Source organism: Colletotrichum gloeosporioides (genome assembly GCF_011800055.1).
Source record: "Colletotrichum gloeosporioides strain Lc1 chromosome Unknown consensus_66, whole genome shotgun sequence".
Lineage (NCBI taxonomy): Eukaryota > Fungi > Ascomycota > Sordariomycetes > Glomerellales > Glomerellaceae > Colletotrichum > Colletotrichum gloeosporioides.
The window spans coordinates 1,120,108-1,132,808 of record NW_025544711.1 but is presented as its reverse complement, the minus strand read 5'-3'; the positions used below and the strand labels follow the sequence as shown (position 1 = coordinate 1,132,808).

Here is a 12,701-nt window from a genome sequence, read left to right as displayed (position 1 = left end):
AAGGGAGAAATCAAAATCACTTGCACCTGGTCGTGACCGGGATCCTGAGGCAGGGCAAGGTACCTCAGGTTGCCATAGGTGAGAGAAATGGGCCAGTGACGATGCAAGCAAGCGCAGGTGCCCGATTAGGGTGGAGGGGTCCAGTGCGCAGGACAGTGTGAACCCATACCTCTCACGTGCCTCAGCGAGGGGCACTGTGGATGCAGGCGGCACAATTACCCCTCACACTCAATGGCTTGGATACAGTGCGACGTCACTCAAGCCGCCCAGGTAGGTAAGGCAGCACCCCGCCTTGGGGTGGATCGGGTCTCGACTCTGCAAAACTTGACCATACCTAGGTACTAGTGTGCCAGATTTCCTACAGACAGCGCAGGAGAAAGGGCAAAAAAAGGACCTAGGTTCATCGTAAAAGAAAGGCTGGACTCTGTTCAGCACTGTTGCCTTGGAATAGCACCTTGGTATATTGGCCTTAACCCAAGAGTGAGTCATTCCAGCCCGATTGCAGTCACTGGGTTCTTTCATTCGCCTCCCTCAAGGTAATGTATCCGGTGTGCTCTGTGTCCTGTGCCCCGGTGTATCCTTTTGCCTGCTGGAAAAAATAACCCTCCAGCCCCTCTTTAAATCTTTCTTGGGCGCATCTCGTTAACGTCCCATCCCACTTCCAGTTCTGACCGCATCTCCCCGAATCCGCTCACCACCTCACCTTAACCTCCAACCCCTCTAAACCCCCGAATTCGACATTCGCCCGCATCGATACATCGACCGCCCCGCCGCAGATTATCAATATGTCGAACCTCAACTCGTGGGAAGACGATCCGGCTGCCCAGGACGACAACCTGTCGCGCCAGGCTCAGCAGCAGCTTAACCTCAACCAACACAACCCCCAGGCTGGCTCCTTCCGTCCAGGCGCATCCTCCTTCACTCCTGGAGCTCAGTCCTTCCAGCCCGGCCAGCAGTACGGTGGCTACGCCCCTCAATACCAGCAGTATTACGGTCAAGGCTACGGCGGCGGCTACCCTCAATATGGCGGCCAACAGGGATACAACTCACAGTACGGGCAGCAAGGCTACAGTGGCTACCAGCAACAATATGGTATGTAAATCATCTCTGTCTGCTTCCAATGCAGACATCTTAACCATTTGGCCTCTGCTGATAGCTCATAGGCCAAGGTCAAGGATATCCGCAATATGCCCAGCAACAACAACAGCCGCAGGCTCAGGCTCAGCAGCCTGCTCCCACCATCGTCAAGCGCCCGGCTGATGCTCCCGCTGCCGCCGCCGCCGCGCCGGCACCTCAACCAACAGTGAAGAAGGAAGGCGGTGCCAAGGTCTTGAGCATCGGCGGCGACGCTCCTAAGCCCAAGGCCAAGGTCCTCTCTATCGGCGGTACCGCCGCTCCTGCTAAGGAGGAGAAGAAGGAGGCTCCCAAGGAGGAGGCTAAGAAGGATATCAACCCAGCTGCTGAGGCTGGGGCCAAGGCGACAGCGACAAAGGCTATTGAGAAGACGGGTGTTTCGACCACTAAGTCTGGCAAGACCTCTCCCTCTCCCTCATCTGGCCGTTCCAGCCCGTCCGGTGGTGCCAGCAAGGGTCCTGTTCGCGAGGCCGATGCTGTCCAGAAAGAGCAGACAGCCGACGTTGACGAAGAGACGCTCAAGGAAATCTATGGCAAGGAGCACGTCAACATTATTTTCATCGGCCACGTCGATGCTGGAAAGTCGACTCTTGGTGGTTCCATTCTCTATGCTACCGGCATGGTCGATGAGCGGACGATGGACAAATACAAGCGCGAGGCCAAGGAGCTTGGAAACCCTTCATGGTACCTCTCATGGGTCATGGATCTGACCAAGGAGGAGCGATCTAAGGGAAAGACCGTCGAAGTTGGCAGAGGCTTCTTTGAGACGGAGAAGCGCCGCTACAGTATCCTGGACGCCCCCGGCCACAAGACCTACGTCCCCAACATGATCGGTGGTGCTTCTCAGGCCGACGTTGGTATCCTCGTTATTTCCGCCCGTAAGGGTGAATACGAGACCGGTTTCGAGCGAGGTGGCCAAACCAGAGAGCACGCTATGCTTGCCAAGACACAGGGTGTTAACAAGCTGATTGTCGCCATTAACAAGATGGACGATCCTACTGTTGAGTGGTCCGAGGAGCGCTACAAGGAGTGCACGACCAAACTGTCCCAATTCCTTAAGGGCACTGGCTATAACTTGAAGACTGACGTCTACTTCTTGCCTGTGGCCGCTCAGCAATCCATGAACATCAAGGACAGAATTCCCAAAGGTGTCGCTCCTTGGTGGGAAGGACCCTCCTTGCTCGAGTACCTCGACAACATGAAGGCTCTTGAGCGCAAGGTCAACGCACCCTTCATGATGGCCGTTGCCGGAAAGTACCGAGATCTCGGAACCATGATCGAGGGCAAAATCGAGGCCGGTGTTATAAAAAAGGGCATGTCCCTCGTCATGATGCCGAACAAGCAGAGCGTGGATGTTGCCGCTGTATACGGCGAGACTGAAGAAGAAACCCAGGTTGCGCAGTGCGGTGACCAGGTTCGTATTCGCCTCAGGGGCATCGAAGAAGAAGACATTCTCCCCGGATTCGTGCTGTGCTCGCCCAAGCGCTTGGTGCACAACGTTGCCACGTTCGAGGCTCAGATCCGTATCCTCGAGCTCAAGAGTATCCTGACTGCTGGTTTCAACTGCGTACTGCACGTGCACGCCGCCATTGAAGAAGTGACATTCGCAGCGCTGCTTCACAAGCTCCAGAAGGGCACCAACCGAAAGAGCAAGCTGCCGCCGTCTCACGCCAAGAAGGGCGACAGCATCATCGCCCGCATGCAGGTTATCGGTGGTGCTGGATCGGTATGCATTGAGAAGTTCGAGGACTACCCGCAAATGGGTCGTTTCACCCTGAGAGACCAGGTTCGTATGATTGGTTCACATGGATTATTGAACGCCTGATGGCTGACATGTTGGGAAATAGGGACAAACCATTGCCATTGGCAAGATCACGAAGCTGATTACGGATGAAACGGCTTAAATTCTGAACGAATGAAATGAACCCAAAGGTCGACTTCGGTTGAGAGGAGCTGGCTAAATTGAGTTCCCCTCTTGGAATGGCAGGCTCGCGAAGCAAGTGCAGAAAGAGTACAGAAAAGTTCTGGGCCATGGCCAATATGCATAGAGATCGACCTGAGATGGTGTAAAACGAGGACAGAGCGACGTCATGGAGGGCGGTAATGCCATGGCGGCAATACGGACGGGCCGCAACGGGCGGGCTCGGCATGATAGAGACGTAGCATTCTGAGAATAGTAAGGGATGGGTAGGGGAGGTAGAACTAAAAAATCAATCTCAAACCCTTCAAAGCAGGCGCATGACGATGGCTTCACGTTTTGACCTTCTGGGCTCCGAAGCAGGATTTAGAAATCACATTTTCCGAGGTGACAACCCTGAACTGTTTGCGTCCCGAGCAATCCCGATGATAGAGGATTTCTGCGGGCCCGATGATGAAAAGTCAGGGAACGATAAGGATGCCCCTAGCGATGTCGGAGAACCCGAGTTATTCTCGTGTCGGAGTGGGTTTAGAAACACCCAATGGTAGGTAGGGGTGCAATATTCGGGCAGGTATGACGGGCTACGGCAATCGGCGGGCGGGGCGGCGGAGCCGAGGGGTCCCCGGCCTAACGGAGGCGTTCCAGCGTACTACCTATCTAGCCCAGCCGAGCCCAGCCCAGCCTAGTACGGATACTGAGATACAGTTGCCTGTGTTCTTGCGCCGTTCGCTCGGGAAACATCGATCGTGGGGTTAGGTACTTCGTCTGCCGCATGCACACATCTACACTCAGCCCGTTTGGCCAGAACAGTCCACGAAGAATTGCAATCTCATTTCTTTTTCCCCCCGGCAACGTGCTGGGTCAAGTGATGCACAACCCCTCAACTGAGGGCGGTCTGCGCCTGAGAAGCTGACTCCTATTTCTTGAAATTTCGGCGGTCACGAGGGCTCGTAAAGGCAGGCATGTACGTAATAGCAACATTCGTCAAAGCGAAAAAGACCCCAGGTGCAAAGGCGGCGATGGATCAACATTCAGCCAAGTGGCTACGTCTAACACCCCTGCTCTGTACGTACTGTTACTTGCTAAGCTCTCACACTTTTCCTATCTTTGGGGGCCCTAACTGATATTCCAGGACATACTATCGTAGATGGTAGGCGGCGTCAAGGGGGGGGAACCAGCAGTGGAAGTTGGAATTGCATGCCGGAGAATGTCGGAACGAATAGCTGAAGGTGAGCCTCTCTGCATGAAGACGGAGGGTGATTGGCCATGGGGAACGGGGCGCGGGGTAACTTGCACTAGATGCTCGGCTACTTGGGGGGTGCAGGGTGGGATTGCGGCGGGGCCAAGCGGCTCTCGAGCAGCAGCCAAACGTCATCTTTTGCAATGTTTGGGCCTCGTTTTGGGGCTGTTGATGACTGCTGCGATGCTCGTTTCCGTGATGCTCCGATGGAGAATCAGGAATGCGACAACGAAGCTACTGCGTAGGTACGCCAACTTGGACGAGATAAGGGGGGCGTGCGGTTGGGAAAACGGCCTTGTCAGTTGGATGGGATTTTGCTTCTCGCATTGCATTGCCGCCGCCCGCCGGTGGACACGGCCACGAGTGACAAGCAAAGATGTTCCTAAGTATTTTCGTGGACGCCGTTTCAGCCTTTCCTCGACACATCCGCCGAGAGGTGAGAGACGGAGAATGCGACTACCACGCACGTCGAGCCGGAACAGAGGAGGTGGGGGAGAGACAGCCGGACGGCAGCCATGTGCCGGTCACAGAGAGCAGACGAGACACACGCGGAAGGGAGAGGAACACCGGCAGACTGGAACAAAGGACTCTGAGAAAAGGGAACGAGGAGAGGGTTGACGGAGCAAAAACGATGTTTAGACTTTCCGCGTTAGCGGCCCCGGCTTTGAGATGCGGCAAGATTCGAGAGCAGACGGGCGACCCAGCACAGCAGCAAGCAGGGCCCAGTCAGGAGTCATCAACGCTGGGAATGGCAAGGTAGCATAGCTGTAGGGCGAACAGGGCCAGATCAGACCAAAGGACCAAAATGGGAACGCCCACGCCGGTGACCCCATGCCAGCAGGCCTGTGGTGAAGGCTTGGCCTGTTGGTGGACGGGTTCGGGGGTGGGGGAGAGGAGAAGGCGGGAGATGGGAGATGGGAGATGGGAGCCAGGGAGATAGATGCCATGGCTGGGGGAGAATGAGATTGGGCACCTAGGTAGTAGTGCTACGCAGTAGACTGCCCTGGACACAGAGGCTTGCGCAGCGGCAAGGCACGCCTGCCACATTGGACAGCAGCACATGCGCGGAGGTCTGCTGTGGGAGTTGACGTACCCTTACCCAGGAACATCGGCCTCGCATGCGCCAGCTCAGCGCCAGGGACCTTACTCGGGTGCCTGATACAAGTATCCGTAGCACATTTACGAACACCTTACAGACCTTACAGACCTTACAGACCAGACAGACCAGACAGACCAGACAGACCAGACCACCTTGCAAAATCTGGAAACCTTCAGAGAAAAGGTAAGGTGCCTGTGCCAGCTAAAAGATGCTTTTATCCGAGCGAAGCGGTCTGTTTGATACTGACTCGATCATGCACTTTACAAAGGAAAAGCAACGAGGAACCAAAGTCAGGTACGGAAGATGGCATTGTGTGTTTGAACTAATAGTAGAGTTCCCACAAGCAGTTCCGTTCCGTTGGCCACCTCACCCAAAGATGGGTTTGGATAACAATTATCCGGGCGGCGGGTGGGATAATAGATCATCAAGCCAAGGGCCGTCCAATTGTGCTTGAGGTAAGGTAATGTACGGCGTAACGTAGGTAGGTACCTAAGATGAGGAGGTATCTTACGTGGCTGAGGTGGCATGCAAGCGTGCCTCCAGAGCTAAGGTACCTAGTGTTGGTAGTGCCACAGGTACGTGTTCGTTCGGGCTGTCATTCTCAGCCTGAAGAACAGGTCCCGGAGGCCGCCCGAACTCTGGATTTCACTCACAGATGCAAACCTCGAAATCTCGAAAAGCAGCCACGGGTTAGCCAGGATTCGGGAGCCCCAAGCCGACGCAACGGAGACGTACGGGAGCAGACTGCAGACTGTGGAGAAGCTGCCCCACAACTCTCCGTAACCTACCTTAGGTACCTAGGTACACACTGCACACCCGCGTTCACAGTGTTGCCCCTCCCACAGTGCCCCGCCCCTCCAAGTTCCAGTGACGCCTTCCAGGCCAGGCTCATATCGGGCTCCATCCTTGGTCCTTGGTTCGCCAGCGGCCACGGGCAGCGTATTGGATATCAATTACTCTTCCCTTGCAAATACATACATGGTTTGGCTCTTTCTCCCTCTGACCGCAAACTCGTCCAACCAGCGAACCAACCAAGCTACCTACCCTAGGTAAGGTAAGTACCTACGTAGTCAACTGCCAACTAATCAACTGCTTCCAATTATCTACCGCAGTATGTCCAGGCCCTCCTTGAATGCCCACTCCACCCAAGGCAACTACCTAGCGTCCCGTCTTTCAGCTACGAGATGCTCCGGCCCCCCGCGATAACATGGCCCGAACAAAACACAACTGACAGGGTCGGGCCTCGTTATCTTGGGACGATGAGGCAATCCAAAATGCTCTGCACCTCACCATCTACCATTTCTGGCCCGTCCTGCACCGCCGACCCCAACTTCCAACTCATGTCCAGCTAAATACACACCCTTCCCGCACCCCTCCTTAACACCCCCTCCCCACGAAGTACACCCCCGTTCTCTCCCTATTCCTCCTCTATCCCGAACCCGCACAAGGGTCTTCTCCCGTTCATCGAACCCGAGATAATATCGTGAAGCGCGCAACAACGGCAAACCAACCACTGGCGTTGCTGCCCTCGCCCCCGCGACTCCACAAGCCGCGCCCGTTCTTATAAGTGGAGGACCCCGTTCTGGCCCTTCTATCCTCGGTTCCGGTCTGAGCAAGCCACGAAGCAGCCTTGTCTACACCACTCTACCTACACGCTCACACTCCTCCAAGTGGATACGATTCCTTTTTGGATCCCTGAAAGCGGAAGAGAACACAAGCCTCCAAGCCTTTCCAAGCCTTCAACACCCGACTTCTTTCATCCCTCAGAATCTTTTATAACCATGAAGGATCCCGTCCAACGCAGTGCTTCTCCCTACACTGATCCAGCAGTAAAGGGCCCAAAGTCACAGATTCTCGCAGAAGGATACCAGGCAGATTTACGCAAAAGTTCGTCTCCTCTTACTCGCCTCCTCGTCTTGTCACCTCCCCCAATCCTCCACCCGACTTCTTCCACTTAGACGCAAACCTTGTTTGCGTCTGGGACCTGAGCACCTTGATTATATCCCATCGCCGCCTCCCGTTCATAAGTCACTTCTACCAAATCATCACCAACTAACATGTCGAACCTCACAGTGATTGTCAGCAACGTCAACAAGACTCCTCTCCACCCCGGTGGTGTTGCGTATGTTTGTCCATAATACCCGCACAACCAAGAGATGTACCCAACTAACGTCCGTTTACAGTCCTCACCACGAGCACACTGAGCTCGGTATGAAATACCCTCTCGAGCCGACCCTCCTCAATGGCATATTTGCACGGCAATGAGCCTGGCTGACATGTTGGAACAGAGGAGGAGCTCCACGAGACTGCCCACATCGACTATGACCGCGTCGCTATTGTATGATGATCGCTACAGACATGTCGGATAAGGCACTGACGCAATTCTCAGATTCCCAACCCCTCCGTTCCCGCTCTGTACGAAGATGCGCTGGTGAGTACACGCTCCAAGCAACCGGATGGTTGCGCATTCCAGCTAACAAAGAATCGTAGGTGTACGAGACTGGTTCCGCCATCACCTCAAGTGGAGCTCTCACTGCCTACTCTGGAAAGAAGACTGGTCGTTCCCCTCTCGACAAGCGCATTGTCGAGGAGGACAGCTCCAAGAACGACATTTGGTAAGACTGCTCCCGAACGTTCTTCGGAATGACACCTTCGGTGCCCGGCAGTTTGGCTGGTGCTGACCATTCCGTGCGTAACCATTTGCTAACAATGCAATTTTCAGGTGGGGTCCTGTGAACAAGCCCATGTCACCCGAGGTAAGAGAAACCCCAAATCGAGTCAGGATGCAGACGCAAGCTCCCAAGCAGCTGCTGCGGTTCCCGTCGGCTTCCTTTGTCCTGCCCTCAGCCCAGCCAAACCCGGCTCGACCAGCCTAGCCCTGGCTCGTTGCCCGCTGCATTCCTCAGACACACGCATGCCCGCACACAGGTGCGGAACACACGACTGGCCACACGACTATCTGTTGGCCAGCAAGACCCAGCAAAAATCATCATGTCATCTCTCTGCAGCTTGGTTCAAATCCGAGTCAGCATGGCAGATTTCCCGCAAAGTCTTTGTGGTCAACAGATACGTCATGTTTCAGATCGACGCTGCATCTAGCAGCCGTGTTTCCACTTCCTTTGGCCCATTTTGCGCAAAGATGATGCGCATTGTTTGGCACGCGCGTTGGAGGGTGTCATCGAGATGCTTTCGTCCGATGTGCGCGCGTCGGCAGCAAGCTGAGCTGGCTGGCTAGGCGGCCTTTGCTCGAATTGGGCGTGCCGTTTTTGCGACGACACGGTCTCGTGTGCTGTGTGTGCTGTGTCGTCATAGGCTGCCGGCGCTGCCCCTCCTGTCTACCCCCTTTCGCTTTCCCCTTCGACCCAGGAAGTGCAGGTGCAGAATGCCGGCCCCGCATTTTGTATGCAGGCCGAGCTAAACTCTACCGCCCCCTGTACTCCTCCCCCGCAATGTTGCAGATCCACACTCCTACTTTTCCCGGCCCTGCCCACGTACGCACCGAGTCGACCAGTCACCGAACGAGCGCTGACATGTGAGAATTCTAGGTCTGGAAGATCAACCGTGAGCGTGCCATCGACTACCTCAACACGAGGAATCGCATCTACGTCGTCGACGGTTATGCCGGCTGGGACGAGAAGTACCGCATCCGTGTCCGCGTTATCTGCGCCCGCGCCTACCATGCTCTGTTCATGAGGAACATGCTCATTCGCCCTCCCCGTGAGGAGCTGGAGCACTTCCACCCCGACTACACCATCTACAATGCCGGCTCTTTCCCTGCCAACCGATACACCGAGGGTATGACCTCCGGCACCTCGGTTGCCATCAACTTTGCCGAGAAGGAGATGGTCATTCTTGGCACCGAGTATGCCGGCGAGATGAAGAAGGGTGTCTTCACCGTCCTCTTCTACGAGATGCCCATCAAGCACAACGTCCTCACCCTTCACTCTTCTGCCAACGAGGGCAAGAACGGCGATGTTACCCTCTTCTTCGGTCTGTCGGGAACCGGCAAGACCACCCTGTCCGCCGACCCCCAGCGTGCTCTCATCGGCGACGACGAGCACTGCTGGTCCGACCGTGGTGTCTTCAACATTGAAGGCGGATGCTACGCCAAGACTATCGGCCTGTCTGCCGAGAAGGAGCCTGATATTTTCGGCGCTATCCGCTTCGGCTCCGTCCTCGAGAACGTTGTTTTCGATCCTGAGACTCGTGTCGTCGACTACGATGATTGCACCCTCACCGAGAACACTCGTTGCGCCTACCCCATTGAGTACATCAACAACGCCAAGATTCCCTGCAAGTCAGACTCCCATCCCTCCAACATCGTCCTCCTCACTTGTGACGCCCGTGGTGTCTTGCCCCCCATCTCCAAGCTGGATAGCGCTCAGACTATGTTCCACTTCATCTCTGGCTATACTTCCAAGATGGCTGGTACCGAGGATGGTGTGACCGAGCCCCAGGCCACCTTCTCCTCCTGCTTCGCCCAGCCCTTCTTGGCTCTGCACCCCATGCGCTACGCCAAGATGCTTGCGGACAAGATCGAGCATCACAACGCGAATGCGTGGCTCCTCAACACCGGTTGGGTTGGTGCTGGTGCTGCCCAGGGTGGGAAGCGCTGCCCTCTCAAGTACACTCGCGCCATTCTCGACGCCATCCACTCTGGCGAGCTTGCCAAGGTTGAGTACGAGACCTACGACACCTTCAACCTGCAGGTACCCAAGACTTGCCCTGGTGTTCCTTCAGAACTGCTCAACCCCAAGGCCGCCTGGACCGCGGGTGGAGACAGCTTCAACACGGAGGTCAAGAAGCTTGGTGTCCTCTTCAACGAGAACTTCAAGAAGTACGCGAGCGAGGCGACAGAAGATGTCGTCAAGGCTGGCCCCGTTGTTTAAGGACAGAGCATACTGATATTAGCGTTGCTTATTTCACGGGTTGCATGTGACGGGCTATGACAATGTTTTCCTTTTAATCACCATGGGTTTCGGGAAATTGGGATGTCGAAGACACGCTCTCGACACGTCACGATGCCGCTGGTGGGATCGTGGCCTTCAGGTTTTATTTACTGTTGAAAACAGGAGTCATGTGGTCTGGGCTTCATTTGATAGAATGAAAGAAAACAAATTTGAAGCAACCGAGTTGAACCGTACCAAAAAGTGATGCGTATGGTACAACGCCTTTAGAAACTTGATCATCTATTCATGGCTGGGCAATAAAAACGCAAGTCTTTACTATGATTTGGACACCATCGCGTACTAGGTATTTGATGTGCAGACCGTAGCGATGAGGAACTAACTGGTTGAAGTTGGTTGCGCGTGTTTTCCTCGCACATTGATTCGTCAAATGGCTACCGCTTTTGGCTACAAGTCATTATCACATGTCCTCAATCATACCCCACGTGCTCGCAGGCAACGTTTTCCCAGGTTCCACGTCTCTCCAACCGGTGCACTTCCTCACCATTCTCGGGATGATATCTTCTCCGCGACGATCCAGTTTACATAGCCAAGACCACGAATGTGTGCGTCTTTGCCACTTCTTACTTCCCAGCCTTCCATCCTGGCTCCGCACGACCTCATCAGCGCCTCAACCTCGTCGGGCGTTCTTGTCCTTAGCGCTGAGATGTAGCCGTCGAAAACTAGGACGAACGGCAGGATAGGGACAAGGTATGTGAATATAATCGCATTGAGCGAACCCAACTTCCACGCATGAAGAGGAGCCAGGAGAAACACGCCAATGCCAAGGATGGCGGGTAGAATGATGGAATAGAGGTCGCGACCTTGAAGCTCGAAAATGGCGAAACCGTCCGAGGTCTCGAGCGTGTTCTTCAAGATCGCCTTGGCCAATGGGTCATCGAAATGATGGAAGGCCAGGTTGAACAAGCGGAATATCTTCTTCTCCTTGCCGCGGTACCCAGCGAGCAGATCACGGGGTGCGTTTGCGGCGTCGACGCTCTTGGGTTCGTAGCCAATGTGCTCGCTCTTGGCAGCGGCGCGCGCCCAGCTGTCAGGATTCGGCCACAGGTCGGTCAGGACAAAGTCGACGTTGGGTTGCTTCTGGGCGGTGAGATGGCGGTTCACGGCCCGCTCGATGGCCGGGGTCGGGCCTCCCGAGCCGGCGCAAAAGTCGATGAAGGTGTAGGAGGAGAGTCGTGGACCAAGGGTCCGCTGGAGGATTTGGGCGGCAATGTGCGCGGGCGAGGCCGTTTGGAGGACGGGGAACTTGTTAACCCAGGTCGCGTGGAGGCCTTCTTGGACAAGAGCGCGAAGGAAGGACGGGAACCTGAAAGTGCATGAGTTATCAGCTTTTGATGGCGGAGAACGCAGGCGCACTGGTCTTCTTATACACACCATGGCTGGTCGTCAATCTCGAACAAGTGGAAGCGAGGGACGAGAGGCGCCATCGTGATGACGTCGATATTTGGCTGGTTGGTGTTGCGGTACAGTTGGCAGGAAAGCTGCAGAATGCTAAGCAGCAGGTGACAGAGGATATATCGTCAAACCCTTGTAGGTGAGAGTTTCGGCATCAATGCGGCATGTGACGCGTCCGAGGCTGGACTTCAATGCACTGAGAAGCCAAAAAGCGCCCGCGATCGCAAGCAACGCAGCAGATTGGACGACGTCTTGTTGAGGGTAAATCAAACAAGTGTTGGGTTCCTTGCACAGTTCGTGCCGAAGCTCCAGCAGGGACGGAAGCTATCGCACTCGCTAGGGGCACTTAGCTGCCAATTGAGACAGGGACAGCTCCAGGACAGGGGTCCAGAGCCCCCGGTTCAGGGCATCAAACTCCAAATGTTCCCTTGTAGCACCCCGCCGCCAGGTCATGTCGGATCCAATCTCCATTCCATCGTCGCATGTGAAGCATAATACCTACTAGGTAGGCACCTTACCTAGGTAGGTGCCAGTGACAACTCAGCCTCCCCGGCGCATTTATTAGGCACCTAAGGTAAGGCGAGATGGTACACGCATGCAAATGCAGGTCTTGAAAGGGCCACCTCAGGGGGGCTGAGAAGCTACCTCGTCCCCACTGAAGCTGTGGTCCGGACCTGCGGGAACCTGGAAGTCACTTCCAATCGCTTAGCTCTTACTGGACAATTCCGACACTTGAGACTCCAACCCCCGCGACCTCCGTGATCTTGCTGCCGCGTTCACTGTGTGTTCAAGGCTTAGACCACTCGACCGTGCCTCTTAGACCAGTCCCCTTTTGCCAGACGAAGACGAGCCTCGGCGGGCATTTGTGAGTGCGAACGATACTCGATTCAACGTCATCCGATCTCTGGGATCTCTGGACTTAGACTGACATCGATTGGCAATCTTCGC

General features: G+C 55.2%; 4 protein-coding genes across 4 annotated transcripts; 3 read left to right on the top strand and 1 right to left on the bottom strand.

Moving 5' to 3' along the window:
• Positions 1–785: 785 nt before the first annotated feature.
• GCG54_00014931 (Eukaryotic peptide chain release factor GTP-binding subunit) lies at positions 786–3,038 on the top strand (the record flags this gene model as incomplete). The annotated part of the gene is made up of 3 exons (XM_045414752.1): positions 786–1,092; positions 1,164–2,920; positions 2,982–3,038. The coding sequence occupies 3 exons, from the start codon at positions 786–788 to the stop codon at positions 3,036–3,038; spliced, it is 2,121 nt and encodes a 706-aa protein (XP_045260874.1).
• A 4,134-nt stretch (positions 3,039–7,172) lies between these two features.
• On the top strand, positions 7,173–7,447 carry GCG54_00014930 (uncharacterized protein; the record flags this gene model as incomplete). The annotated part of the gene is given in 2 exon segments (XM_045414751.1): positions 7,173–7,234; positions 7,252–7,447. 2 exon segments carry the CDS (start codon positions 7,173–7,175, stop codon positions 7,445–7,447), a joined length of 258 nt encoding a protein of 85 aa, XP_045260873.1.
• A 1-nt stretch (position 7,448) lies between these two features.
• Positions 7,449–10,280, top strand: GCG54_00014929 (Phosphoenolpyruvate carboxykinase (ATP); the record flags this gene model as incomplete). The annotated part of the gene is made up of 8 exons (XM_045414750.1): positions 7,449–7,513; positions 7,575–7,600; positions 7,680–7,729; positions 7,781–7,822; positions 7,882–8,006; positions 8,114–8,147; positions 8,850–8,882; positions 8,937–10,280. 8 exons carry the CDS (start codon positions 7,449–7,451, stop codon positions 10,278–10,280), a joined length of 1,719 nt encoding a protein of 572 aa, XP_045260872.1.
• A 558-nt stretch (positions 10,281–10,838) lies between these two features.
• GCG54_00014928 (uncharacterized protein) lies at positions 10,839–11,785 on the bottom strand (the record flags this gene model as incomplete). Its single annotated transcript, XM_045414749.1, has 2 exons — positions 10,839–11,664; positions 11,733–11,785. The coding sequence occupies 2 exons, from the start codon at positions 11,783–11,785 to the stop codon at positions 10,839–10,841; spliced, it is 879 nt and encodes a 292-aa protein (XP_045260871.1).
• Positions 11,786–12,701: the final 916 nt, after the last annotated feature.